General features: G+C 41.8%; 1 protein-coding gene across 5 annotated transcripts in view; it reads left to right on the forward strand.

The window, feature by feature from the left end:
• Positions 1-27,029, forward strand: part of Slc36a4 (solute carrier family 36 member 4) — a 42,312-nt gene that overhangs the window by 3,993 nt on the left and 11,290 nt on the right. For 2 of the 5 annotated variants that reach the window (XM_031343751.1, XM_031343749.1), the window contains exons 2-8: positions 14,376-14,499; positions 15,440-15,530; positions 16,676-16,764; positions 18,225-18,320; positions 19,321-19,405; positions 21,448-21,675; positions 23,342-23,440. In XM_031343751.1, the coding sequence (XP_031199611.1) occupies positions 14,376-14,499; positions 15,440-15,530; positions 16,676-16,764; positions 18,225-18,320; positions 19,321-19,405; positions 21,448-21,675; positions 23,342-23,440 (812 nt within the window). Of the gene's footprint in view, positions 1-13,134; positions 13,415-14,375; positions 14,500-15,439; positions 15,531-16,674; positions 16,765-16,833; positions 16,917-18,224; positions 18,321-19,320; positions 19,406-21,447; positions 21,676-23,341; positions 23,441-27,029 lie in introns of those variants that run through there. The other 3 variants (XM_031343750.1, XM_031343752.1, XM_031343753.1) reach the window with 3 other exon arrangements.

Raw genomic sequence — 27,029 nt, forward strand, 5'->3', positions numbered from 1 at the left:
GGGGAAACTGGGAATGGAGAAATTCGCATGTAAATAAAGAAAATATCTAAAATAAAAAAAAATGTAATAAAAAAAATACTGGTACTCACGCCGTTTGCATTTGTACAGTGGCAGAGTGTTGTAATGTAGAAGGCTATTTAACATTGGCCATCTGTGGAGAACTCCGCTGAGACAGAGGATGGGCTTCTTATGCTCAAAAGCCATTGTGTGGGTTTCTAACCTGTTGCTTACATTCTGTTGTCTCAACCACAGGAATAAAAAAGTCTGCTTTTATGATCAAGGTGGTAGTTCATAGGTTTGTGTGGCAACGTTGTGCTATTTTTCATAAAAGAAATGATGCCCACTGTATTTTATTCCCATTGCCGATATATAAGTGGTTTCTTATTTTGCAGGAATATTAAGAGCAGTATAGCATTACTAAATGTTTTTAATATTTTCAGAGGAAGGAAAGGATAGAGAGGTTCTGTGGTCCATCTACACCAGTAGCTGGTTCCCACTGTGGTATGGTTTCTTTTCTCCATTTCCACTTTACTTTTTAAAACATTGTGGCCTAGAGTAAGTACGCAGTCCTTCTCCTGACATAGTGGATGACGGCCCTTGTCTGAGCCTTCCCAATCACACTGTGAAGGCAGGGTTATATTTTCTAGGGTGGGTATACCGTAGTGAGCATAGTAAGTTGCTTATTGCCGTGTACTTAGCAGACTTTAAGCATTTATGTTTCAGCAAGCATCTTTATTAGTAGCTTGCTAGCAGTAGATTTGCTGGATGAGAGTAGTGAGCAGTGAAAGACTCTGATATGCCTTACTAACTTTGTTAGTCTTTAGTTACACCTGGAGCTGATTTCAGGGTAGGCAACTGAAGTTGAATCAAAAGTTGGGGGTGACAGAACGGGGCATTTGCAGGCTCCCTAATTTAAGCTTCATTAGTTGTGCATACATTGCATTATATCTAAGATGTGTAATATTTAATCGGCTTTTTTATTGTTACGTGTTAAACACTTGTAATAGAAATAATTATATCTGAGTAGTTTGAAATCCACTGCTTAATAGTATTTTATCAGGTAAAATACTATTTTATCTATTATAATTTTATCTATTTTACCACGACTTTTATAAGAATAGTTTAATTTATTGCTTGGCCAAAAATTACATAAAAACTTCAGCAAGTAACAGACTACATGTAATCTACATAGGCTCATGTAATTTTTAATTACTTGATGTAGAGTATGTTATTTCATGTGTTCTTAACTCTGTTAAGTCTTTTACCATGTTGGGTCTTTAGATATCATCGTCACCATGATTATTATTAGAAGATTAATTTACTAATGAGCAGGTGCTGCTCAGGGTACAACCATGGAGTCAGTTCTCTCTTTCTACTGTGTAGGTCCCAGGAATCAAATTTAGGTCTTCAGACTTCATCCTTAACTACTGAGCTGTCTCTCTGGATCTCTTTAAGTATGGTTTTTATGTTAGTTTCTACTTCTGTTTCCTTTTAGCTGATATAACATCCCATCTTTGCAAACTAAGTCTTACTGGACTGTTTGAAGCTCCAAAATACTCAGTGTCAGCTATTTTTATTAAGTTCTAATTTCTTGTTAAGTATTTGTAGTTTAAAGTCTTAGAAAGTATAATTTGTTTGTAACATTGACTAACAGGGCTGGAACTGCTGCTCATTGGTGGCTCATGTGCTTGAAGGGGGCACCATGCTTCATGCCTGCTGCCTCATTTTATCCTCTAGTCCTGTGAGAGGTGGAAATTGTCAGTTTCCTCATGTATATAACAGAGGCCTTGGGTAGGAGTCATCACACTGACTTCATGTCTCTGCTTAAAACTCTCCAGGAGCCACTGCCTATATGAGGTTGGTCTCTGAGTCTTTGCAGTGTGTGTGTCCCAGTAAATACACCCTGGATTTCAGGTAATTAGTGTGGAAAACAGACGTAAAGCATCTTACATTTTATGTTGGTTAGCTGGTCAGGGGACAGTATGTTGGACTCGTCAGATTAAGCACAATACACTGTTTCGTGTCCTCTTAGCCTGTTGGACTCGTCAGATTAAGCACAGTTCACTGTTGCGTGTCCTCTTAGCCTGTTGGACTCGTCAGATTAAGCACAGTTCACTGTTTCGTGTCTCTCAGCAGCAGGCTGAAGTTCAGGCCTGGCATGTGCTGTGCGTCTCCTGACCAAGGCCAGTCTTACTGCTACAGAGTCAATGTAAGAAGACACCACTGCATATTCTAGAGGGTCAAATGCAAGACATTATTGATGCATTTACGCACTACCTCCTGAAATTCGGAACAAATTACAATTTCACATAGTATACCTAGTGATTCATGGAATAGCTGAGAGTTATCAGAGACTGAGTTTGTTTATAGCAGATCTCGTCCGTAGAGGTTCTGGTTCAAGTGGGGTGTCAACGAACATTTTAAGTTGTAACCTCTTAGATACTGCTTTTCATGTATTAGCATTTGAGTATTTTTAATTCCTTAGGTTTGAGTTACTTTGTGACCTTTAGGTTAATATAGTCTGTTTTAGAATTTGATCCTATTTTAAGTATTCTTAATTTAGTTTAAAATATATATATAGTTAAATATCTGTATTTATATAAAGTTATAACTACTTAAATATATAGATGAAGGATGTATATGTATATATGTATATATCTATATATCTGTATCTGTGTTGTGTAATGTCGCTCCAAGGAAAGAAGTCTGAAGCAAGGGGAGGTCACTGGGACCTTCCGGCTGAAGCAAGGGGAAGTTACTGGGACTTTCTGGCTGCTTACGCACCGTTTAAACACAGGGGCAGGAGCCAGGTGCTTGCACAGCATGCTGCTGCTTCCGTAGCAGTCAGGATAATACTTATATGTAGACTCTTGAGTTCCTAACCTGTTAAGTGCTTTTCTCTCAGCTTCAACTTTTACAAATGAATTCCTTTAAGTCCTGTTAAGAGAAGGTTAGAGGAGTGTCATGGAATAATTAACTTAAGATGTGTACATATGAGGGCTAAGAAAATTGAAGGCAAAGAAATATAGAAAAAGATTTTCAGTAAGTCTTGGGCTCCTGTTTCCTAGATGGTTATAGCATGGAGAATGACTTTAGAACCACAGAAAACTCAGTTGCTGAACAACCTACACTAGGAGGGAGAGCCCTGCTGACCTGTGTGTGGGAGCCAAGCGAGTATTGTAATGCTGATTTGAAAGCCAAACATAAATTACAAAACTGCTACTTACAGCTATTTTAATACTTGTAGATTACAGTCTCAGGTTTTAATTTAAAAAGATACTGAATATGAATTCACCACCTTTACCAATAAAAATGAGCTTCTCATTTAGAGTTGTTATAGTTTTAAAGTTATGAGAGAACTTACCTTTTCCTTGACTTTTCATGGCTGCTGTGATCGCTCCAGCAGTGGGCTACAGATAATAGATGGGTAAGGTCTTAAAGTGTTGGTGATGATAGCTGTCTTTCTGGAGAACACAGTGAACTCACTACAGCACAGTACAGGGCAGAAATGAGAAAGTGGGCGCAACTGGTAGTTTGGACAAGCTAAGCTGATCAAAGTGAATGATGTCAACAGTCCACAGGGCAGCAGGGTGCACTGAGGTATAAAACCAAAGCTGATGAAACAAACAGGCATGGCCGATGAGGGTTCAGTAACTTTCCCAGAAGTCATTTGTTGGTCCTGTGGAGTACTTCAGGAACTGATCTTAGTTGGAGATAGGACTTGCTGTAGAAGGCATTGTGACTGAGTCCTTACAGAGAGGCGGACGTGGGCGTAGACTCAGTTATGGGAGAACGTTATATGAACATAAAAGTGGCCACATATAAGATGGGACAAAGCCAGAGCCTTCCCAGGCCCCAGAGGAATCTGCTTTTCCAAGACTCTATTTCAGCATTCTGGACCTTGGGGATGATGGATTTCTGTTGTCTTAATTCCCATTTTGTAATAGTGACCCACACAAAACTCCAGTGATGGATTTTTATGCATGGCTTTGGGTAGAGTATAACAAAAGGAAGCAAGATCTATGGTAAGATGACTAACTTTCCCAGAAGTCATTTGTTGGTCCTGTGGAGTACTTCAGGAACTGATCTTACTTGGAGATAGGACTTGCTGTAGAAGGCAGTGTGACTGAGTCCTTACAGAGAGGCGGACTTGGGCATAGACTCAGTTATGGGAGAACGTTATATGAACATATACCTGATCCTAATGTGTATGAAGCACAGCATGGAGGGTGGACAGGAGCACAGCATGGAGTGTGGACAGGAGCACAGCATGGAGTGTGGACAGGAGCACAGCATGGAGAGGACAGGAGCACAGCATGGAGAGGACAGGAGCACAGCATGGAGAGGACAGGAGCACAGCATGGAGAGGATGGAGTGGTTCCAATGTATGAAGAGTAGGGAGTAGGAGACTAGGAAGAAACTTGGGGGAAATCTCTTTCAATGTGATCATCTTGGAATGCTAAGAGAGAGGTCTGATCTTCAAGTTAGCAGTTCAGGGCCAAGGCCAGGAAAGGAATTTTATTGATAGCTGGACTGAAGAGCAGCCTTGTCAGATTGCTTATAGAGGAGAGCTAGGCCGAGCAGAAGCTCCTCACACCCCGATGGTGAACAGGATGAAAAACAGGGCATGGAAACAGAAGAGAGGTTCGTGCAGGGACGGAAGGGACCGCCAGAAGGAAAGTAAAGGAATGTAGGAGGATGGAGATCAACACAAAGAAAGCGTGCATGAAAATACGAAGGCCAGTATTTTATCTACTAAATTTTGAATGAAGACTGAGTCGGCAGAGAAGAATGTAGCAGTGATTCCTTCCTGAAGAACCTGCTAGAACTGTGTGCTCAGAGTGAGTCTGCAGCATATCAGGATGACAAGGCCTTCCTCTCAGCTTGAGTGTAGGCAAACCTAGTCAGAAACTTTGTCAGTTTGTTAGTAAGCCCGACCTGGCCTCTCTGAGACACTCTAGCTGTTATACACTTCTGGATGATTGAGGAGACTGTCAGAGAACTACAGGAGTGCGGATGTTGACCATAAATCTAAATCTAAGGTGCAAATGGAGACGTTGTGGGAAGGACATACATAGAAAGTACAAGTGAAAGCAGAAGGAAGCAAGCCATGGCTCTGCAGTGTGCCTGACTTCCTTGCTGTGACCAAAGGTTTGTCTCTGCTACAGTCCATCATGGCAGGGAACATGATGGCAGAGGGGGCATGGCTGAGGTGAGCCTGTGCTGGTGGGAGCATGCATGGTAGCTCACAGCTCAGTGGAGCAGGAAATAGAGATGGGACAGAAAGACTGACTGTGACCCTCGAGGCCTGCCCTGCCTAGAGACTCGCTTCTAGCTAGGCTACACTTCTAAAGGTCCAGTCTTCCTACTGGGGACCAAGTGTTCAAATACACGAACAGTGGATACTTTGTGTTTGAACTATAGCCTACAAATGGCAGATAGAGATTGTACAACACTCAAAACTGTCACAGCAGGTGCCCTAAATATGTTTCAGCTGCAGAGAGTGCACACTGCTCCAGCAGAGGACCTGAGTTTTGTTCCTAGTACCCACATCAGGTGGCTTACAACCGCCTGTAGTTCTAGTTCCAAGAGATCCAATGGCTCCTCTGGACCCTGCAGGCACCTGCACTCACACTTGCACAGACTCCCATACAGACACACGTATACATATGGTTTAAAAATCTAAAAACTGTCTAGATAGTAAAAAGCTAAGGGGACAGGGAGAGCTAAGGACACTCTAGAAGACACAGTGAGAGGTGACCAGCAGAACAGCCCAGGTAAATGGAGTCTGTGGCTCTGGTCTTGACCGTCTGTCCTGAAACAGCCCAGAGGAATTAATTGGTGCAACTTGAGAAGTTACCACTCTAATGTGGAATTTCAAGAGGCATTTCTAGTTCATAGGAAGGGTGCTGCCATAGGGTGAAATGAGATCACGTGTGCTTGCTCTGTAGTAACTCATGGAAGAGAGTCTGCATTTGGGAGGGAAAAAAAACAGTTGCAGCAAATGGTGAAAGTTAGAGATAGTCTGCAAAGAATGCACAAAGTGTTAGTACTATTTTTTTCTCCCTTTGGAAAATATAAACTTGAAATTACTCTAAAATGAAGAGTTTGATCATTTCTAACTATAGTTACTCTGCCTCCTGGCATGCATACCATGAGTGGTAGATGAATGTGTTTAACTTTAAAATCTCTGTATTTCAGTCTTAATGAACTTAGAATTAATTTTTTTTTTATAGTAAGAGGACAGTGGTGAACGGCCACATGAAAATATCATTAGGAAGAACAGAACATTGTGATATAAAAATTTTAACATTGGGATGAATGTAATCTTTTTTTCCATTTTAAAATTTTTATTGGATATTTTCTTTATTTATATTTCAAATGTTATCCCTTTTCTGGTTCCCCCCTTTTGGAAACGTCCATCCCATCCTCCCTCCTCCTGCTTCGATGAGAGTGTTCTACCACCCATCCACCCACTCCCACCTCCCTGCCCTCAATTCCCCTACACTGGGGCATCTATCGAGCCTTCATAGGACCCAGGACCTCTCTTCCCATTGATGCTTCAAAGGGCCATCCTCTGCTACATGTGCAGCTGGAGCCATGTGTACTCCTTTGTTGATGGCTTAGTCCCTGGGAGCTCTGGGAGGTCTGGTTGGCTGATAATTGTTCTTCCTATGGGGTTGTATACACTTTCAACTCCTTCAGTCCTTTCTCTAACTCTTCCCTAATCCCGTGCTCAGTCCAATGGTTGACTTCGAGCATCCGTCTCTGTATTTGTAAGGCTCTGGCAGGGCCTCTCAGAAGACAGCTATATCATGCTCCTTTCAACATGCACTTCTTTTTTTTTTTATTTTTTTTATTAGATATTTTCTTTATTTACATGTAAATTTCTCCCTTCCCAGTTTCCCCTCTAAAAAACAAAGAAACAAACAAAAACAACAAAAACAAACCCCAGCTGCCTCCCCACTCCCCATGCCTGCCACCCCACCCTCTCCTGCTTATTGGCACTGGCATTCCCCTACACTGGGTGGGGCACAGAACCTTCACAGGGCTGAGGTCCTCTCCTCCCCTTGATGATCGAATTTGCAATCCTCCACTATACACACGCTGCCTGAACAATCAGACTCCTCCATGTGCAGACCTTGGTTGGTGGTTGAGACTCTGGGAGCTCTGAGGGTACTACTTAGTTCATATTGTTGTTCGTCCTAAGGGGCTGCAAACCCCTCAGCTCCATTGGTCCTTTCTCTAACTCCTTCACTGGGGACCCTGTACTCAGTTCAATAGATGGCTGTGAGCCTCTACATCTGTATTAGTCAGGTACTGTCAGAGCCTCTCAGGAGATAACTAACTATATTTAGGCTGGCTTGTCTTTCCTTCAGTCTCTGCTCCATAGTTAATCTCTGTCACTCTTTCCATGGGTACTTGGTTCCCCCTTTTAAGAAGGAATGAAATGTCCATCTTTGGTCTTCCTTCTTCTTGAGTTCCTTGTGGTTTGTGGGTTGTTCTTCCTGTATTCCAAACTTCTGGGCTAATAACCACTTATCAGAGAGTGCATACCGTGTTTGTTCTTTTGTGATTGAGTTACCTCACTCTATACCACTCCTGGGCATATACCCAAAAGATACTGCAACATGTAAGAAGGACACATGCTCCACCATGTTCATAGCAGCCTTATTTATAATAGCCAGAACCTGGAAAAACCCAGATGTCCCTCAACAGAGGAGTGGATACAGAAATTGTGGTACATCTACACAATGGAGTACTACTCAGCTATTAAAAACAATAAATTTATGAAATTCTTAGGTAAATGGATGAAGCTGGAGAATATCAACATGTACTTCTTGACATCCACAATAGTGTCTGGGTTTGATAACTGTATATGGGACGAATCTCCAGGTGGGACAGTCTCTGGATGGCCTTTCCTTCAGTCTCTGCTCTACACTTTATCTCCATATTTGCTCCTATGAGTATTTTGTTCTACTTCTAAGAAGGACCAAAACACCCACACTTTGGTCTTCCTTCTTCTTGAGCTTCTTTTGGTCTGTGAATTGTATCTTGGATATTTGGAGCTTTTGGGCCAATATCCACTTATCAGTGAGTACATACCATGTGTGTTCTTTTGTGATTGGGTTACCTCACTCAGGATGATATTTTCTAGTTCCATCTACTTGCCCAAGAATTTCATGAATTCATCATTTTTTAATAGCTGAGTAGTACTCCATTGTGTAAATGTACCACACTTTCTATATCCATTCCTATGTTGAAGGACATCTGGATTGTTTCCAGTTTCTAGCTATCATAAATAAGGCTGCTGTGAACATAGTGGAGCATGTGTCCTTCTTACATGTTGGAGCATCTTCTGGGAATATGCCCAGGAGTGGTATAGCTGAGTTCTCTGGTAGTACTATGTCCAATTTTCTGAGAAACTGCCAAACTGATTTCCAGAGTTGTCGTACCAGTTTGCAATCCCACCAGCAATGGAGGAGTGTTTCTCTTTCTCCACATCCTCACCAGCATCTCCTGTCACCTGAGTTTTTTACAATTCTGACTGGTGTGAGGTAGAATCTCAGGTTTGTTTTGATTTGCATTTCCCTGATGACTAAGGATGTTGAACATTTCTTTAGGTACTTCTCAGCCATTCAGTATTCCTCAGTTGAGAATTCTTTGTTTACCTATGTACCCCATTTTTAATAGGCTTATTTGGTTCTCTGTAGTCTAACTTCTTGAGTTCTTTGTATATATTGGATATTAGCCCTTTATAGGATGTAGGATTCGTAAAGAGTTTTTCCCCCAATCTGTGGTTGCCATTTTGTCCTATTGGCAGTGTCCTTTGCCTTACAGAAGCTTTGCAGTTTTATGAGGTTCCATTTGTCGATTCTTGATCTTAGAGCATAAGCCATTGGTGTTTTGTTCAGGAAAACTTCTCCTGTGCCTATGTGCCCGAGGCTTTTCCCTCACTTTCTCCTCTATTAGTTTCAGTGTATCTGGTTTTATGTGGAGGTCCTTGATCCACTTAGACATGAGTTTTGTACAAAGAGATAAGAATGGGTTGATTTGCAGTTTTTACATGCTGACCTCCAGGTGAACCAACACCATTTGTTAAAAATGCTGTCTTTTTTTCCCCACTGGATGATTTTAGCTCCTTTGTCAAATATTAAGTGACCATATGTGTGTGGGTTCATTTCTGCGTCTTCAGTTCTATTCCATTGATCTTCCTGCCTGTCTCTGTATCAATGCAATGCAGTTTTTATCACTATTGCTCTGTAATACAGCTTGAGGTCAGGTATGGTGATTCCCCCAGAAGTTCTTTTATTGTTGAGAATAGTTTTGCTATCCTGGGTTTTTTGTTGTTCCAAATGAATCTGCAAATTGCTCTTTCTAACTCTATGAAGAATTGAGTTGGAATTTTGATGGGGATTGCATTGAATCTGTAAATTGCTTTTGGCAAGATGGCTATTTTTACTATATTAATCCTGCCAACCCATGAGCAAGGGTGATCTTTCCATCTTCTGAGATCTTCTTTGATTTCTTTCTTCAGAGACTTGAAGTTCTTGTCATACAGATCTTTCAGTTGCTTGGTTAGAGTCACATCATGGTATGTTTTTGTGACTATTGTGAAAGGTGTCATTTTCCTAATTTCTTTCTCAGCCTGTTTATCCTTTGAGTAGAGGAAGGCTACTGATTTTTTTTGAGTTAATTTTATATCCAGCCACTTTCTGAAGTTGTTTATCAGCTTTAGGAGTTCTCTGGTGGAATTTTTGGGGTTACTTAAGTATACGATCATATCATCTGCTAATAGTGATATTTTGATTTCTTCCTTTCCAATTTGTATCCCTTTGACCTCCTTTTGTTGTCTAATTGCTGTAGCTAGAACTTCAAGTATTATATTGAGTAGATAGGAAGAGAGTGGGCAGCCTTGTCTACTCCCTGATTTTAGAGGGATTGCTTCAAGTTTCTCTCCATTTAGTTTGATATTGGATACTGGTTTGCTGTATATTGCTTTTACTGTGTTTTGGTATGAGCCTTGAATTCCTGATCTTTCCAAGACTTTTAACATGAATAGATGCTAGATTTTGTCAAATGCTTTTTCAACATCTAATGAAATGGTAATATGGTTTTTGTCTTTAGTTTGTTTATGTAGTGAATTACATTGATGGATTTCCATATATTGAACCATCTCTGCATCCCTGGATGAAGCCTACTTGATTGTGGTAAATGATCGTTTTGATGTGTTCTTGGATTTGGTTGGCAAGAATTTTATTGAGTATTTTTGCATCAATGTTCATAAGGGAGATTGGTCTGAAGTTCTCTTTCTTTGTTTGGCCTTTGTGTGGTTTAAGTATCAGAGTAACTGTGGCTTCATTGAATGAATTGGGTAGTGTTTCTTCTGTTTCTATTTTGTGGAATAGTTTGAAGAGTGTTAGTATTAGGTCTTCTTTAAAGATCTGCTAGAATTTTCCACTAAACCCATCTAGTCCTGGGCTTTTTTTGATTGGGAGACTATTAATGATTGCTTCTATTTGTTTAGGGCTTATGGGACTGTTTAGATGCTTTATCTGATCATGTTTTAACTTTGGCACCAGGTATGTGTCTAGAAAATTGTCCATTTCATCCAGATTTTTCAATTTTGTTGAGTATAAGCTTTTGTAGTAGGATCTGATTTTTTTTTTGAATTTCCACATTTCCTTTGTTATGTCTCTCTTTTCATTTCTGATTTTATCAGTTTGGATACTGTCTCTGTGCCCTCTGGTTAGTCTGGCTAAGGGTTTATCTATCTTGTTGATTTTCTCAAAGAACCAGCTCCTGGTTCTCTTGATTCTTTGTATAGTTCTTTTTGTTTCTGTTTGGTTGATTTCAGCCCTCAGTTTATTTCCTGCTGTTTACTCCTCTTGGGTGTATTTGCTTCTTTTTGTTCTAGAGCTTTCAGGTGTGCTGTCAAGCTGCTAGTGTAAGCTCTCTCCAGTTTCTTTTTGGAGGCACTTAGAGGTATCAGTTTTCCTCTTACCACTGCTTTCATTGTGTCCCATAAGTTTTGGTATGATATGTCTTCATTTTCATTAAATTCTAAAGTCTTTAATTTCTTTCTTCTTTGTTTGTTTCTTTGCTTGTTTCTTTCTTTCCTTCTTTCCTTCTTCCTTCCTTCCCTTTTTTCTTCCTTCCTTCCTTCCTTCCTTCCTTCCTTTCTTTCTTTTTCTCTCTCTTTCTTTCTTCTTTGACCAAGTTATCATTGAGTAGAGCATTGTTCAGTTTCCATGTATATGTGTGTTTCCCATTGTTTTTGTTGGAATTTAAGACCAGCCTTAGTCCATGGTGATCTAGTAGGATGCATGAGATTATTTCAGTCTTCTTGTATCTGCTGAGGCCTCTTTTGTGACCAATTATATGGTCAGTTTTGGAGAAGGTACCATGAGGTACTAAGAAGAAGGTATATTCTTTTGTTTTAGGATGAAATGTTCTGTAGCTATCTTTAAAATCCATTTGGTCCATAATTTCTGTTAATTTCAGTGTGTCTCTGTTTAGTTGGTGTTTCCATGATCTGTCCATCTGAGAGTGAGGTGTTAAAGTCTCCCACTATTACTGTGTGAGGTGCAATGTGTACTTTGAACTTTATTAAAGTTTCTTTTATGAATGTGGGTGCCTTTGCATTTGGAGCATAGATATTCAGAATTGAGAGTTCATCTTGGTAGTTTTTTCTTTTGACCAGTATGAAGTGTCCCTCCTTGTCCTTTTTCATAACTTTTGGTTGAAAATCGATTTTATCCAATATTAGAATGGCTACTCCAGCTTGTTTCCTGGGACCATTTGCTTGGAAAATTGTTTTCTAGCCTTTTACTCTGAAGTAGTGTCTGTCTTTGAAACTGAGGTATGTTTCCTGTATGCAACAAAATGCTGGGTCCTGTTTATGTATGCAGTCTGTTAGTCTATGTCTTTTTACTGGGGAATTGAGTCCATTGATGTTAAGAGATATTAAGAAAAAGTGATTGTTACTTCCTGTTATTTTTGTTGTTAGAGGTGGAATTATGTTTATGTGGCTATCTTCTTTTGGGTTTCTTGAAAGATTACTTTCTTGCTTTTTATAGGGTGTAGTTTCCCTCCTTGTGTTGGTGTTTTCCATCTATTTATCCTTTGTAGGGTTGGATTTGTGGAAAGATATTGTATAAATTGGTTTTGTCATGGGATATCTTGCTTTCTCTGTCTATGGTAATTGAGAGTTTTGCTGGGTATAGTAGCCTGGGCTGGCATTTGTGTTCTGCTAGGGTCTGTATGACATCTGCCCAGGATCTTCTAGCTTTCATTGTCTCTGGTGAGAAGTCTGTTTTAATTCTGATAGGTCTGCTTTTATATGTTACTTGACCTTTTTTCCTTACTGCTTTTACAATTCTTTCTTTGTTTAGTGCATTTGGTGTTTTGATTATTATGTGACAGGAGGAATTTCTTTTCTGATCCAATCTATTTGGAGTTCTTTAGGCTTCTTATATGTTTGTGGGCATCTCTTTCCTAAGGTTAGGGAAGTTTTCTTCTATAATTTTGTTGAACATATTTACTGTTCTTTTAAGTTGGGAATTTTCACTCTCTTCTATAGCTATTATCCTTAGGATTGGTCTTCTCATTGTGTCCTGGATTTCATGGATGTTTTGGGTTAGGAACTTTTTGTATTTTGCATTTTCTTTGACTGTTGTGTCAATGTTTTCTATGGTATCTTCTGCCCCTGAGATTCTCTCTTCTATCTCTTGTATTCTGTTGGTGATGCTTGCATCTATGACTCCTGATCTCTTTCCTAGGTTTTCTAACTCCAGGGTTGTCTCCCTTTGTGATTTCTTTATTATTTTTATTCATTTTAGATCTTGGATGGGTTTGTTCCTTTCCTTTGCCTGTTTGATAGTGTTTTCCTGTAATTCTTTAAGGAATTTTTGTGTTTTGTGCTCTCCTGTATTTCTTTAAGGGAGTTATTTATGTCCTTCTTAAAGTCCTCTATCACCATCATGAGAAGTAATTTTAGATCTGAATCTTGCTTTTCTGGTGTGATGGTGTATCCAGGACTTGCTGTGGTGGGAGAATTGGGTTCTGATGTTGCTAAGTAACCTCTGTTGCTTATGTTTTTTCACTTGCCTCCCACCTTCTGATTATCTCTAGTGCTATATCTGACTGGAGCCTGCCCTTCCTATGATCCCGGTTGTGTCAGAACTCCCTAGAGTCCAGCTCTCTCTGTGATCTTATGATTCTAGGATGCTGTGATCCTGAGTTCCTGGGTGTGTCAGAGTTCCTGGGAGTCTAGCTGCCTCTGGGACCCTGAGATTCTGATGTGATCAAGCTCGTGGGAGCCTGGGATCCTGGGATCCTGGGCTTGTTAGAGCTCATGGGAATGGAGCTTCCTCTAGGTATTGTCCAACTGCCTGCGGAGTTTGTGCCCAAGGTAAACCTCCTGCAGACCAGAAGGAACCCAAGCTACTGGTCAGGCAGGGTTCCTGGGTCCCTGGATCCCGCTGGTCCCAGTTACTCCCAGTGTTGTTGTAACAGATGTTGTGTCCTCCGCACCTTTGATCCTATGACCTTGGGCATCGGATATAATCTTAAGTACTTAAAAATGTGATTATTATTTTCCTGTTACAGTATGATTTGAAGCTGGATAGATATAGAAAATATATTTGATTATTTCTTCACATTTCTTGTCCTGTAAAGTTCATGTGGATAAAACAAGAACTGTTTTCTATATTACTTAAGCTTTTTTTTTTTTTCTGTACTGTGTAATTCAAATAGAACATCCAAAAAGTAAGTCTCATGGTTTCTTTGTGATAATATCAACACGGGGTGGCGGGGGGGGGGGTGCGGTTAAGGCGAACTAAGGTACTCAGCTGCAGTGAATACAAATGATATTTCAGTGTGTGTGTGTGTGCATGTGTGCATATGTGCACAGAGTGAATATATATTCTTGCATATGTGGGTCAACATTTGTGTGTGAATGTCTGCATGTGTGTAAGTGTGTGTGTGTAGTGTACAGAGGGTATACATGGTTGCATGTGTGTATGTCAACCTGAAGTGGAACTTGAATATCTTGCTAGGCTGTTCTCTGCTTTGTTGTTGATACAGGATTTTTCACTAATTCCAGAGTTTGTGATATCTTGCTAGTCTTGTGGGCCACTCAGCTTGTGTGTCTCTTCCTCCCAAATGCCAATCTTACAAGTAGCTGCCATGGTTTCATGGCTTCCTTTCGGGTGTCAGGGATCAGAACTCAGGTCCTTAGCTGAGGGTCAACTGTTTTATCCAGCAAGCCATCTCTCTAGCCTGATACTTCCTAATATTTAAACATTCACAAGTCTAGCCATACATCGGTTTTACAAGCAGTGGTGTGCAGGACCGTTTTTTCTGTTTTGTAGATATGGATGTAATGAGGCCCTTAATAAACGAGCAGAATTTCGATGGGTCGTCCGACGAGGAGCAGGAACAGACGCTCCTGCCCATGCAGAAGCACTACCAGCTGGATGGGCAGCATGGAATTTCGTGAGTGTCCTTAGCTCTGTTATGGCAGCACACGTTTCTCAGTAGGTCTCAATATTTCATGACTGAGAAGATTAAGGAGTCAGACTCCTCAAGCCTTGTGTCTATGAGAGAGGGACATTAGGCTACTGAACATCATGAGGATTTCTTCAGCAGTGAAATCAAATGCAGTGTCCCTCAGAGAAAGATCCCAGAAGAGGGAGGAGGAAATAGGGAGGGAGCTTGAGGGAATGGGGAATGGCTTGTGGAGCCTGAAGGACAAGCTACAGGTGGAATATTTAAAAAGCCTGTTTTGTTATCTTATGATCATTACATTCTTATCTTAATAGTAATTTAATGATTAAACACAGTCACCTGAAATTTGATCAAGAGTATAAACAAATAAACAACCCCTAAACAAGTAGTTCTAGGCATATTCTTGTTTCATAAGTTTGAATTTTGTACCCTTCTTAATTTTAGTTTGTTTGTTCTTGGTCATGGAGAGTAACTCCAGTGAAGTAGAAACTTCCATGGTCAGGTCCTGAGGGAGCTCATGATAATACAAATTTTATTTTACTTGAGGATAGCTTTAAAACTTGTATACATATTTTTTCATCTATAACCTCCATTTAGGGTGACAGTTCCAGATCAAGTGTAATTAGACAATACAAGTTGTTGTATTTTACCAGTCAGACCTGGAGCCTTCTGGACACTACAGCAAGCAGGATGCAAAGCCTCCTATGAGGAAATTGCTATTCTATATGCACAACACTTTCACTAACAATCTCATTTGACTTCCACAGTCAATCTCTGTGGTTGTTTCTGTTGAGTGAAGATAGGACTGGGGCCTAGGGCGATGGAACTTAGGGTGACTTGGTGCTGCTGCTGGGATGGGAAACATTCTTTGGTGTGTGGGTCCCTAGGTTGAATGCTTAAATTGTAACTTATGATTTTTACTTCCCAGATTTGTGCAGACCCTGATGCATCTTCTCAAGGGGAACATCGGAACTGGCCTTTTAGGGCTCCCCTTGGCAATAAAGAACGCAGGCATCGTGGTAAGCCCATCTGTACCTGTCACTCCAGATACAGTTGTTTGTCTGCAAAACTGACTCCTAGGTACCATATAGCCTGATCCAATATAACCTGGTCAGGTGACATGTAAGTGGCCGTTGGGTGTTGTCCTGATAGTTATGTGAACTGTAATCATGGTACCTAGCTCAGAGTGATATTTACTGTTTTCATTTCTATGGGATTACTTATTTTAATATTTAACAACAACCATAATAAGTTCTCAAACCTAACAAACCTTTCTGAAGATGGGTTTGTCTCATTTTGGGGGGTGATCAGAGGCTTAAGCACTAATAGCGACTAATGTATTAAGGGAATGGATTGTTTTTAATTATAGTGTAACTTTAGCACTTAGAGTCAGAATAAATTTGTATGCAGCATTCATATCTAAGAAAAATAGTTGAAATGAGTAACAATGTTTTTGAAGACAGATATCGAAGTGTGTTAGAAACAGCTACTCTAATGACTGCATTTGAGAACCTTGTTGAGGCAGATTCATGGAGGAAGAAAATTAGGTATAATTGTTTTAGAATGGATTGGTTTCCATAGAGATTGTAGCTATCCCTTTTCCCCTCTGTGTTTAACAGTCCTGTATGTAAAGTAATATCAAGTTTTGATTGTCTGGGTAAGTTTTGCCTGGTTTTGTTACCCTGCTGTCACCCAGGCACCACGGAGTATGGCGAGGACGCACTTGAAACTTCTCATGTACCAGAAATAATTTTTTTTTGAAATAATTGTTTCCCAGTTGCTGTTCCTGACACATGTTCAGGTTCTCCAAGAATGATCTGCAGAAGGATAATGATGTCTAGATAAGGGTGCAGGTGTATTATGCCTGTGAGACACTGATGTGATAGATCTGACCTGTGCTAAATGGGTGTTGTATTCTGTATTCTTTGTTGAGTGTTTGTACTCTGAAACAAAGGCTTCCACTGGAAAGTCAGCAGGGCAGCATCATCACTTAGATATCGCCCGAAATCATTTCTCTGCACTAATGTTTCTCATGCCTGTGATGATTTAATCAGTGGATCCAACACATTTTCATTGTAAATTAATTGCTCACTGATTCATTGCTTGTAAGTCCACTCAGGTTTTAAAAATGAATGTTTAAATCTTGACATTTTCTTCTTCACAGCTCGGACCAATCAGCCTTGTGTTTATAGGAATTATTTCCGTCCACTGTATGCACATATTGGTACGTTGCAGTCACTTTCTATGTCAGAGGTAAATGTGGACTCATTAAGTCTATTTGATTAACTGTAAAGTTTCATGTTTGCTTACAGCATCACTGTCTCCTGTATCTGTTGTGCTTTGCATCTAGAGGTTATAGTTCCCGCCACTGGATAGACACAGCTAAGATAATGACCGTGGGACAGGTTAGCATTTTCTATTCTTAAATTAGTCAGGATCTGGTCTCAGGACCCCCGTGGATGCCTGCAAGAGTTCAAGCCCTCACATAAAATGCTGACACCTCTGCACAGCCTACCTGATGCTGCAGCCATCTTTCATACAGTATATGTGCTGTGCACATTAGTACTCTGTACTGTTTAGTAGATAATAACAAGAAAAATAAAGTTATAATGTAGTCAACACAATCATCCTGGTTTTCATAAGTTTTCCATATGCAGTTGCTTAGCCCACACTTGAGGAACTTGTGTTTATGGAGGGATGAGTGTAGTTCCTTTTTCTTCTTAATGTGTTATCATTGTCTGTGTGTGTATGATGCGTGCATGCGGACACGCGTATGACACGTGAAGGAGAGAGGACAGCTCTGTGGCATCGATACTTCCCTCTGCTTTATGGAGCCCTGGGGCTGGAACTCAGGTTGTCAGGCATTTGTGGCAGGTGCTTTAGCTCCCAAGTCATCACGCTGTCCATGTGTTCAGAGTGTCTGCTGGGGAGATGGGCGGGTTCTTTCATTTAGTAGAAGAGGAATGGGAAGATGCAAAGGAAGCCGAGGAGCTGTGCATGCGGAATGACAACGCCAGCTCTTCGGGTCATTCGTGAGTCAGTTTGGGGCATAGTACCTTCAGTGATGGTTCCTGATGGCTGACAGACTGCCATACAAATAATATATCCCCTTCTAGTTCTGTATCATGAAATGCTTCTACTGGACAATAAGTCAGCCTTTAAAAGTGCTTCAGATTATAGTGGATAAGTGGTCAGGACCCAACTCTTCATTAAATGTTCTTGAAACTGTTTGTATCATTTATGTTGTTTAAATAATGATGCGTACTTTAGAGAAGAAAATGGCATAGAGAGTGGAGGCTGAGCCTGACGTCTTGAGCTCTGAAGATTATATGAGACAGTTTAAATGAAAGTGCATTGCAGAGCCTGGCACACTGTTTCTCAGTGTGGTGAGGATAGAATAATCATCAGTAGAACAGTGTAGTTGGTGCTTTTAGGTACTTAAAATTGTAAATAAGTGAAGCACTAATACAAAGTTGTCTGAAACTTACGGATAAGAAAACTTGAGCAGTGGATAAACTTCGTGTGCCTATGACAGGGTACTGAGAGTTTGAAATGTCTTGAGTCATGCTGAGGTGCATAGATATTTACACCTTGAAAACAAATCTGCTGATGGCCATCCCTGGGTTCACAATCTGTATTTGATGCTGTTTTCACGAAATGGCCTTATAGACCAATTTAATACTTTTCTGTGCATGTTTGCCATTAAATTTCAGGTTTAAGAAGTCGACGCTGGGGTACAGTGACACCGTGAGTTTTGCCATGGAGGCTAGCCCGTGGAGTTGTCTTCAGCGGCAGGCAGCATGGGGGCGGTGAGCACTGGCCTTCCTTCTACTGTCTCTGTGCTGGAGTTATTCTAATTTGTAACTGTTTTCATCAAACAAGACATAACTCCTGAAAACACAGTCCCACAGAAAGGGTCACCGGGAGCTCCCCGGGAGTGAGCAGCAGACATGACATCAGTATGACGTGGTTGTGGGAACATAGTGAATGGTGTTTATATTTGGACAGACTCTGGTTCTGGTCTCTACCAGTTTGCTGTTTTACAAGTTGATTTTTATGAATTGATGACAATTGACAGGATTCATCAATCAATCAGGCAGTCTGACTGTGTGCTCTGACCTTGCTCCAAGTCTAGTATGCAGGATGTTGTACCTGGGGCCTGCCATGTTCAGATGACATCACACAGATATCTGGCAGCAGTTGGTCCCTCCTGCATAACTCCTCACTCATCTCACTAAAAAATGAAAAAAAAAACTTAGCAAAGGAGTCTCTAGAGGTTTGATTCACATCTCCACCTCTTGCATTTTATATCCTTATTATTTGGGAAGTAGCAAGTGTACTCACGATGTGTGCATGACTAGAGGCTGGCGTGAGGAAGGTCGAGAGAAGTAGGAGGGATAGATTTAGTCTAAGTCATGAACCTTTCTTTAGCACTGAGGCTTGAATGCGGGTCCCTGGGCACACTTGGTGAAAGGCCTCCCTAGGAGCCACACCCCAAGTCTGAATATATTTCTGTAAAACTGTTTGACAAGCAGCTAATTTGTACACAGAATTGCTCAAGTTGGAAGTGATATAAAAATCTTTGCCTTTAAACTGAATGAAGCCTGCTTCTACTGTCCTAGTCTAGTGCCTTACTGACTGTGACATATGATCTTCATAGGAATCCAGTACTTAAGTGTTCATTATCTCAGGAAGTAAAAGGAAAACGCTCTTCTAAAGTGTTTTAAAATAGTTAAGAGATGTGAGCTCTGCTGCTCACTCCCGGTGAGCTCCCTCCCGGTGACCCTCTCTGTGGGACTGTGTTTGCAGGAGCATGGTCGACTTCTTTCTGGTGATAACACAGCTGGGATTCTGCAGCGTCTATTTTGTCTTCTTAGCTGAGAATGTGAAACAGGTGAGTATGTTTCCACTTTGTGACATTGCTTTCTTGTTACTGCACGGCACAGTGGATGATGCCACAACTGAGGATAAAGACGGGTTTCACTTGCGGTCATTTTCCATGTTCTCTTTTACAAGTTGGGTTTCTGATCTTATTGTTGTTGATATTATCGTGCCTGACATTATATCAACCATGGTTGTGCCTTTGGGCTGGGCTGTGGTATGGTTCACCATTTCTTGTTTATTTCAAATTTAAATGTCAAAAGTATGTGCATAGGTATTGGGTGCTGTTCTTCACATTGTTGATGTTCTTTAAAGGAGGCATAAGATAGTACGCAGCAGTGGAAAGCCTGGGGTACAAAGGAGTGTCTATTCCTAAGGGTCAGTAATTGTTGCCGTTGTTTATAAAGGTTCTGAAATCACATGGAATCTTGCAGTCATTCCCATGGAACAAGATGGCAGTAGCCTGCCTGGGAGCATGCAAGATGGCAGTGATGGAGCTTGTTATCCTATCCCCACCATGTTTGCTTGCTTTTCTGAGATGGTCTCATCTAATTCATGCTCATTTTGAACTTTCTGTGTGGCTCAGGATTACCTTCAGCCTCCTGATCCTCCTGCACTGCCACACAAATGCTGGCCCACAGATGTGTACCACCATGTCTGCTCATTGATGGTGCTTTCCTAATTCTCCTAAGGGAGTTGCCAGCAGGTCTTGTTTGAATCTAGGAATAATGCCTGTGATTTTGTTTACAAACTGTAACACAGCATTAATTTTTACAATTATCCTGGAAGTTATCTACTGCCCAGTCTTGTGTCTATGATTAACATCCCCTGAGCTTACTGGACATTTTCCTGAAATGGAGCCCTTAGTCACAGTTGCTCCCTGCTGTGTTGTTTGTCAATTAAGGATGGCCTTGGAATTCAGGATCTTGGTACCTCCGTTTCCTAAGTTCTGGGTTCCTAGGTGTGTATCATCCCACCTGGTTAGCCACCTTTGTGATCTGGCAATGGCTTTATCACTGGGTAGATTTTGAGGTTTCTTTTCTTTCTTTCCCTCTCTTTCTGTCTCTTTCTCTTTCCTTCTTTCTTTCTCTGGCAGGGGGAGGAAGAAAACATTTAAAGGCTTTGAAAGACGTCTCTTACGAAACATATTTGTTCCAGAGTTTAATGGAACATTTAAGTCATGAGAAGATGAGTTAGAAAAAGTTGCTCCCTGAGTGGTTAGAAAGAGAAATTGTCTTTTATAGCTAGAAGATGAAAGTCTTACAGAAGCATAAAGAGAACCACAGAAAAAGACATGCAGTCAGACTTTAAAGGACAGCCTGAGGCAGCAGTGAGCACCCACACGACACGGGCAGGGCAGGCAGCAGTCACAGAGGTGTGGAATTGGGAGTTGTCACTCTTGGAAGACGTTTCCTTCCATTTGGTGGCCATGTGCATTGCTGCACACACTCATTACAACTCATTCCTTACCACTACCACCACCAACACAGGTAAACACTGTGGGACGACCTCACTGGTCACCGATGTCACAGTCAAACACTGTGGGATGACCTTACTGGTCTCCAGTGTCACAGTGAGACACTGAGGGATGACCTCACTGGTCATCAGTGTCACAGTGAGACACTGAGGGAGGACCTCACTGGTCACTACTGTCACAGTCAAACACTGTGGGATGACCTTACTGGTCTCCAGTGTCACAGTGAGACACTGAGGGATGACCTCACTGGTCATCAGTGTCACAGTAAGACACTGAGGAAGGACCTAACTTGTCACCAGTGTCCCAGTGAGACACTGAGGGATAACCTCACTGGTCACTACTGTCACAGTGAGACACTGAGGGATGACCTCAGTGGTCACTACTGTCACAGTGAGATGCTGAGGGAGGACCTCAGTGGTCACTACTGTCCCAGTGAGACACTGAGGGAGGACCTCAGTGGTCACTACTGTCACAGGGCTTGATTGTAGCGGGTGTGGTTTATTTGACTTGTCTCTCTTGTGACTGTAAGCTGATGGGTAGTGTTCTTTCTCTGTCCTCTCCTGGTGACTGTGCTGCAGGTTCATGAAGGATTCCTGGAGAGCACAGTGCTTGTTTCGAATAGCTCGGATCCGTCTCATTCCTGTGAGAGAAGAAGTGTGGACCTCAGGATCTACATGCTCTGCTTTCTCCCATTTATAATCCTCTTGGTCTTCATTCGAGAGCTGAAGAATCTCTTTGTACTTTCATTCCTTGCCAACATTTCCATGGCTGCGAGTCTTGTGATAATTTACCAGTATGTTGTTAGGGTAAGTGTGCTTTTTACCCTGTGTTCCTACAGGGGTAAAGCTTTCTTTGGAGGTGAGAGTTGTGACGTGGAGGCACCTGTTGCACGTACGTGGCATATGGATAGGCAGTAAATGTTGATTTCCCATCAGGGAGTGGTGTTAACACATGAAGTAGACGCTAAGATGCTGAGTCTGGCTTTACCACCGCTGAGGCTGCTTGTGGGTTTGTATCACTGTTTCCAAACATCCCGCCTTCCCTATTAGAGCTCCCCTGAGAGTTAGGACTGTGCTCTGACTCAGCCTCCTGTGACTCAGCTCACCGAGTTATTGGACTTATGCTTTTGAGATTTGAGTCAGCTCAAAGGAATTATATACACAAGGGTGAGTGTGTATATAATTCTTTAAGTTTTTGTGCTTGCTGCCACATGCCCTCCACTGCCATGGCACAAGTTTGTGACTCTTTCTTTGTTTGAAGACCTTGCAGTAATCAGATCTGAGGTCACTCTTTGAAGTCTCAGGACTCTTACTTAACCCAGTACATCAGGCAGAGACAAGGGAAGGGACCTCAAGAAAATTGAGGATCCTTGTTTTATTTCCTTATGATCTAATAAATCGATTAAATATATTACTTCTAAAGTAATAATCATAACATTTCCATTAGCAGTTCAGACACACTCATGCTGCATCTGCTTCACTTTTCCTCCCTCTCGCTTCTCAGACCGGGAGGAAAGAGGGCTGCCTGAGCCTGTCCGCGGCTCCCGGCTCCTTAGCTGGTCATGTTAGACTTGGTGGGGCTGAAAAGGTGACTTCCCCAGGAGAAGGCTTCCCCAGCACAAGGCGTGACCGCATCTGTGCACTTGCAAACAGTTCAGCAGTTGCAGATGATGAAGACCCCTCAGCACCTGGCTCACTCTAACCCTTGCTTCCCCATCACACATCATCTTCATATCATGAAATTGTGCATGTGCCTCAACTGTTCCCAACCTGCACCTTCCTGACTACTCACGTGCTTTCACACTTCTGTCTGCAGAGCTTCTTTCCTTGGCCTTGAATTCCACTTCAGTAGGCAAGGCAGAGAAGAGGGTGGTGGCAAGGAAGGCTAGAATTAGGTGTCTGGAAGAAAGATCATTGTGGTCAGTGGTTTTGAGCCAGATATGGTGCAGTAGGAGAGTGAGAACCATTACAGTGAGTTGGTGCCAAGTAATGAAGGACAGTGGGGTCATCCACAGTGAGGAATAGGTTGTGCATGCTGTGTCAGAGCACATGCTGAACCCCCAGGAGACCTGTGCCACAGACAGCTAGGGAGGAACTCAGGAGCCAGATGTCTCAGGAGAATGAAGAGGAGGGACACAGGAAGATCACAGCAAGTGCCTGGTGACGTAGGGTCTCTGAACATGTCAGCATACTTCTTACATGGTAGAGATTTACCTCATGTGCTGCCTGGGACTGGCCAGTGGACATAGGTATGCAGGAGGATGGTGTGGTTGTCAGGGAAACAGTTTCTTTAGCAACTATATCCTAATAGCTTAACCTCCGTTAACATAGGATACATAAAGTGTTCACTAAATGTCATAATCCTGATTGCTTTGTGACGCTTTTGAGAATGTAATTCTGCTGTTTAATTTTAAATAATTTGAATTAGATAACACTGTAACCTGGTTTCTTTTTTCTTTTCTGTCTTGTGCAGAACATGCCAGATCCCCATAACCTTCCAATAGTGGCTGGTTGGAAGAAATACCCACTGTTTTTTGGCACTGCTGTGTTTGCTTTTGAAGGCATAGGAGTGGTAAGAATTAGCTATAACTTGGTTTGCTTTTAAACTCCTAACACAAGACTTTATATAGTGAAACTATATAAAATACTGTTTTCTTTCAGTGTTTTAATTTCTTGTACTCATAGACCATGATTCTTAGTTTGGTGGATGAATGACAAAATGAAATAAAAGAGGGGGATATGACTACTCCTAAGATATAGAGAAGGTTTTTATTACAGATATAAGTGAGAAAATAGGCAGAGGGAAGAGTCCTGGCTGAACATGGCCAGCAGATTAAACCAGACCATGAGAGGAGCCTTCAACGAAGGACCAACAGAGGCTGCTGGCCAAGAAACCAAGGGACCATTATAGCCAGAATGGCTGCATTCTATAAGGATTAGGCTGGGGGAAGTGAAGTGGGAGCAGGGCCCTGGGAGGGAGGGGTTAGGGTAGGGTGGAGTGAGGAGTGCTAGGCAGAGTCATAGGTACTACCAAGGGAGATTTGTCCTAGATTTGAGACCTAACAGTCAGTGGGGTAGACTTTAACTATTGTTTGGCTTTTCCACTGACCAGTAACTTAATCTTAGACATGTTTCTTAGGGTCTAAGTGTTTTTCCTTGGTAGGTGAAACTGCCTGCAGTTTCATAAACTGGGTTCTCTCAGAGGAGGGAACAAAGGACTTGAAATAGAGGATTCGAAATGCAAAGAGAAATCACATCAAGTTGAAATAGCCCAATCAAGACTTTACTTAGAATAAACCAGGGTTTTTATAGTCACAGGAGAAACCGAAACCAAATCTCTAAATTACATGATATTTGCATACTGCAAAAAAGGTTCAGGTGCCAAAGTCCCCAGGTTCGGAAGATCTTCAGGTGGTGGGCGTGCTCAGGCGGTGGGCGTCCTCAGGTGGTGGGCGTCTTCAGGTGGTGGGCATCCTCAGGTGGTGGGCGTGCTCAGGCGGCTTCTTCAAAGACGAACTGACAGTCTGCAGAGAGCATTTGTCTTAGCTCTCCAGGTAGTAGCCTTCAAGCAGAGACTGCCAGAAGTCCAGTGGCTGAGGGAAAGTGGGAGGTAACAGGTAGGTAGGTTAAGTGATGATATTAGACTAGACTTTTAGCATTATTGGGAATAATTATTGGGAGTATAAGCCTATAAAAGCCTTAAAGTAGCATACTAAAAACTCTTTTATCATATAACTTCAGAAGCACAACTCATGGACAGTTTTGTTTTGTCTATGTCCCACATACACAAGCATGCCCAAATAGAGCTTTTTTTTTTTTTAATTTTAAAATTTCTATTATACATGTGGGTGTTTTGCCTGTAAGTATGGTTGTACACCCAAGTGCATGCCTAGTTCCCATGGAAGCCAGAAGAAGGTGCTGAGATCTTGGAGCTGGAGTTACAGGTAGATGTGAGCCACCATGTGGGTGCTGGGAATCAAACCTAAGTCCTCTGGAAGAGCAGCCAGTGCTCTTGATCACTGAACCCTGTCATAACACATTTTTAAAAGGTATATATGGTGTGGGTTGGGGATTCAGAGTGCAGTTCTCAAGAGTTTGCTTGCTCTCCTTTTACTTCACGGGGGCAAGGTCTTTTTTCTGCTGCTCCGAGATGCTGCAGGATAATGGGCCAGAGAGCTTCTAGGTGATTCTCCTTTCTCTACCTCCCATCTTCCCAGGAATGATGGGTTATGGGTGTGAGCCGCCATGCCCAGCCCTTCCTTTCTAGTGACCAACCTCAGGTTGTCAGGTTTGCATGTCTACCTGCCAGCCCAAATGTCACATTTTATAAGCTAGAATTGTTGAAGGCCATGCAAGTCATTTTAAATTATTTTCATCTGAAAGTCGGAGATGAGTCTCCCATTAGGTTGGTCATATATTTGTTTTGAGGTACAACTTTATGGAGATACCAGTGCCAACAGATACATCTTTAGCCTCTAACATCTTGATTATTTCTACTCAAAATACTTCCAGTTCCTATGGCCTAGAATTTGTAGGTTTAGGGAAATTAGAATATCAATGTCAACTGTCTTCAAGGCTAATGTCTCAAGGTCTGATGGCTTGGTATCAGAACAAAAGCACTTTTTAAAATGCTTCTTCCTTTGAATGCAAATGGATGAATCTCAAAGGCAGACCCCTTCCCCCCTTTGTGGACTGTCTGCAGGCTGAATTCTTATAAATTCTTAGAGATTCTCATAGCTCCTCTTACTCTTATTGTAGCTGGAGCTATGGATTAATGTATTTCTGTTATTATTTTAGGATCTTAATCATTAGATATTTAGTTAAATGTTGATTCTCTGACAGCATCTGCCAAGTCCATTCTCATTCAAAACCAGCCTCACTGTTCCACCTCCTCTTCCCCTTTTTAATTTTTAAAATTTTCTTTAGTTAGGATACCAATCAAAGTTTCCCATAGTATTTGTGTAAGTCATATACTTTGTTCTCCTGCTGTCCTCCCCTCTAACCCTTGGCTGGCCTTCCTTACAGCCTCTCCTCCTTCACGGCACAAGTGCCATTACTATCTCCTGTCACCTTTCCAAGAGCTCTTGATCTTTTTCTGTAGTCCCCTTTCTACATTTATGCCACACACAAACACATTCACACTGAACTAACTCTCTCTCTCTCTCTCTCTCTCTTTCTCTCTCTCTCTCTCTCACACACACACACACTCAAACACATTCACACTGAACCCACATGCACACATACACACTCACACTGAAGTCATACACACATATACACTCACACTGACTCACACATTTGCACTCACACACATTTACACTGAACTCACACTACACACTCACAGTTCACACTGTATTCACACACAAACATTCACACTGAACTCACACATACACACATACATACTCACATTCACACCCAACACATATATGTATACACACACACATACACTCCCACACATGTAATATAGAGCAGTTATGGACATGTATATGTGTGTTCATATGCATGTGAGCTTAACTGATGTGCTCTGCCTCCTGGGGGCTTAGAAGCAATACTCTTCACATAGCACCCTCAGCATGGACACCCTACTTCTAAATGCTGTGCTCCAAGAAAAGAACCAAGTTCTATGGAGAAAAATGTCTGATGAAAATCAAAACCATAGAATCCAAGATGAGTGGGGGCTCTTTGTAGGCCAGAGAGGAAGGGGATGCTCGGAGGGACAATGTGGCAGACAGCATCAGGGATGCATGTGTGCCTGGTCATTTCACAGTGACAAAGGCTGGAACAGGATGAATGACAGTAGCGGGTTGCTACTGAGTGTACATAACAAGTCTCTTTCCAGTAGGCATAGATAATTCTCACTTAGTTCTTGGAGAATGGACTAGAGTTAGAGACCCAGAGTACGGTGAGGGGGTAGCTCCCCACAGCAGTGGTCAGACTGTACCACCCCAGCCATCAGTCATGATGGAGACGTGACAGGCAAAAAGCACTTCAGGGTGTAGTGTCCGCTGAAACAGCACTATCTTTTCACAAGGAAGGAAGGCATCAGGAAGGAAGGCATCAGGGCAGACCCAGATTGTGCGGAGGGTGCTGTGCTGTGTGGAGGGTGCTGTGCTGTGCTGTGCGGAGGGTGCTGTGCTGTGTGGAGGGTGCTGTGCTGTGCTGTG

The sequence above is a fragment of the Mastomys coucha genome, unplaced genomic scaffold, assembly GCF_008632895.1.
Source record: "Mastomys coucha isolate ucsf_1 unplaced genomic scaffold, UCSF_Mcou_1 pScaffold23, whole genome shotgun sequence".
Taxonomy (NCBI): Eukaryota; Metazoa; Chordata; class Mammalia; order Rodentia; family Muridae; genus Mastomys; species Mastomys coucha.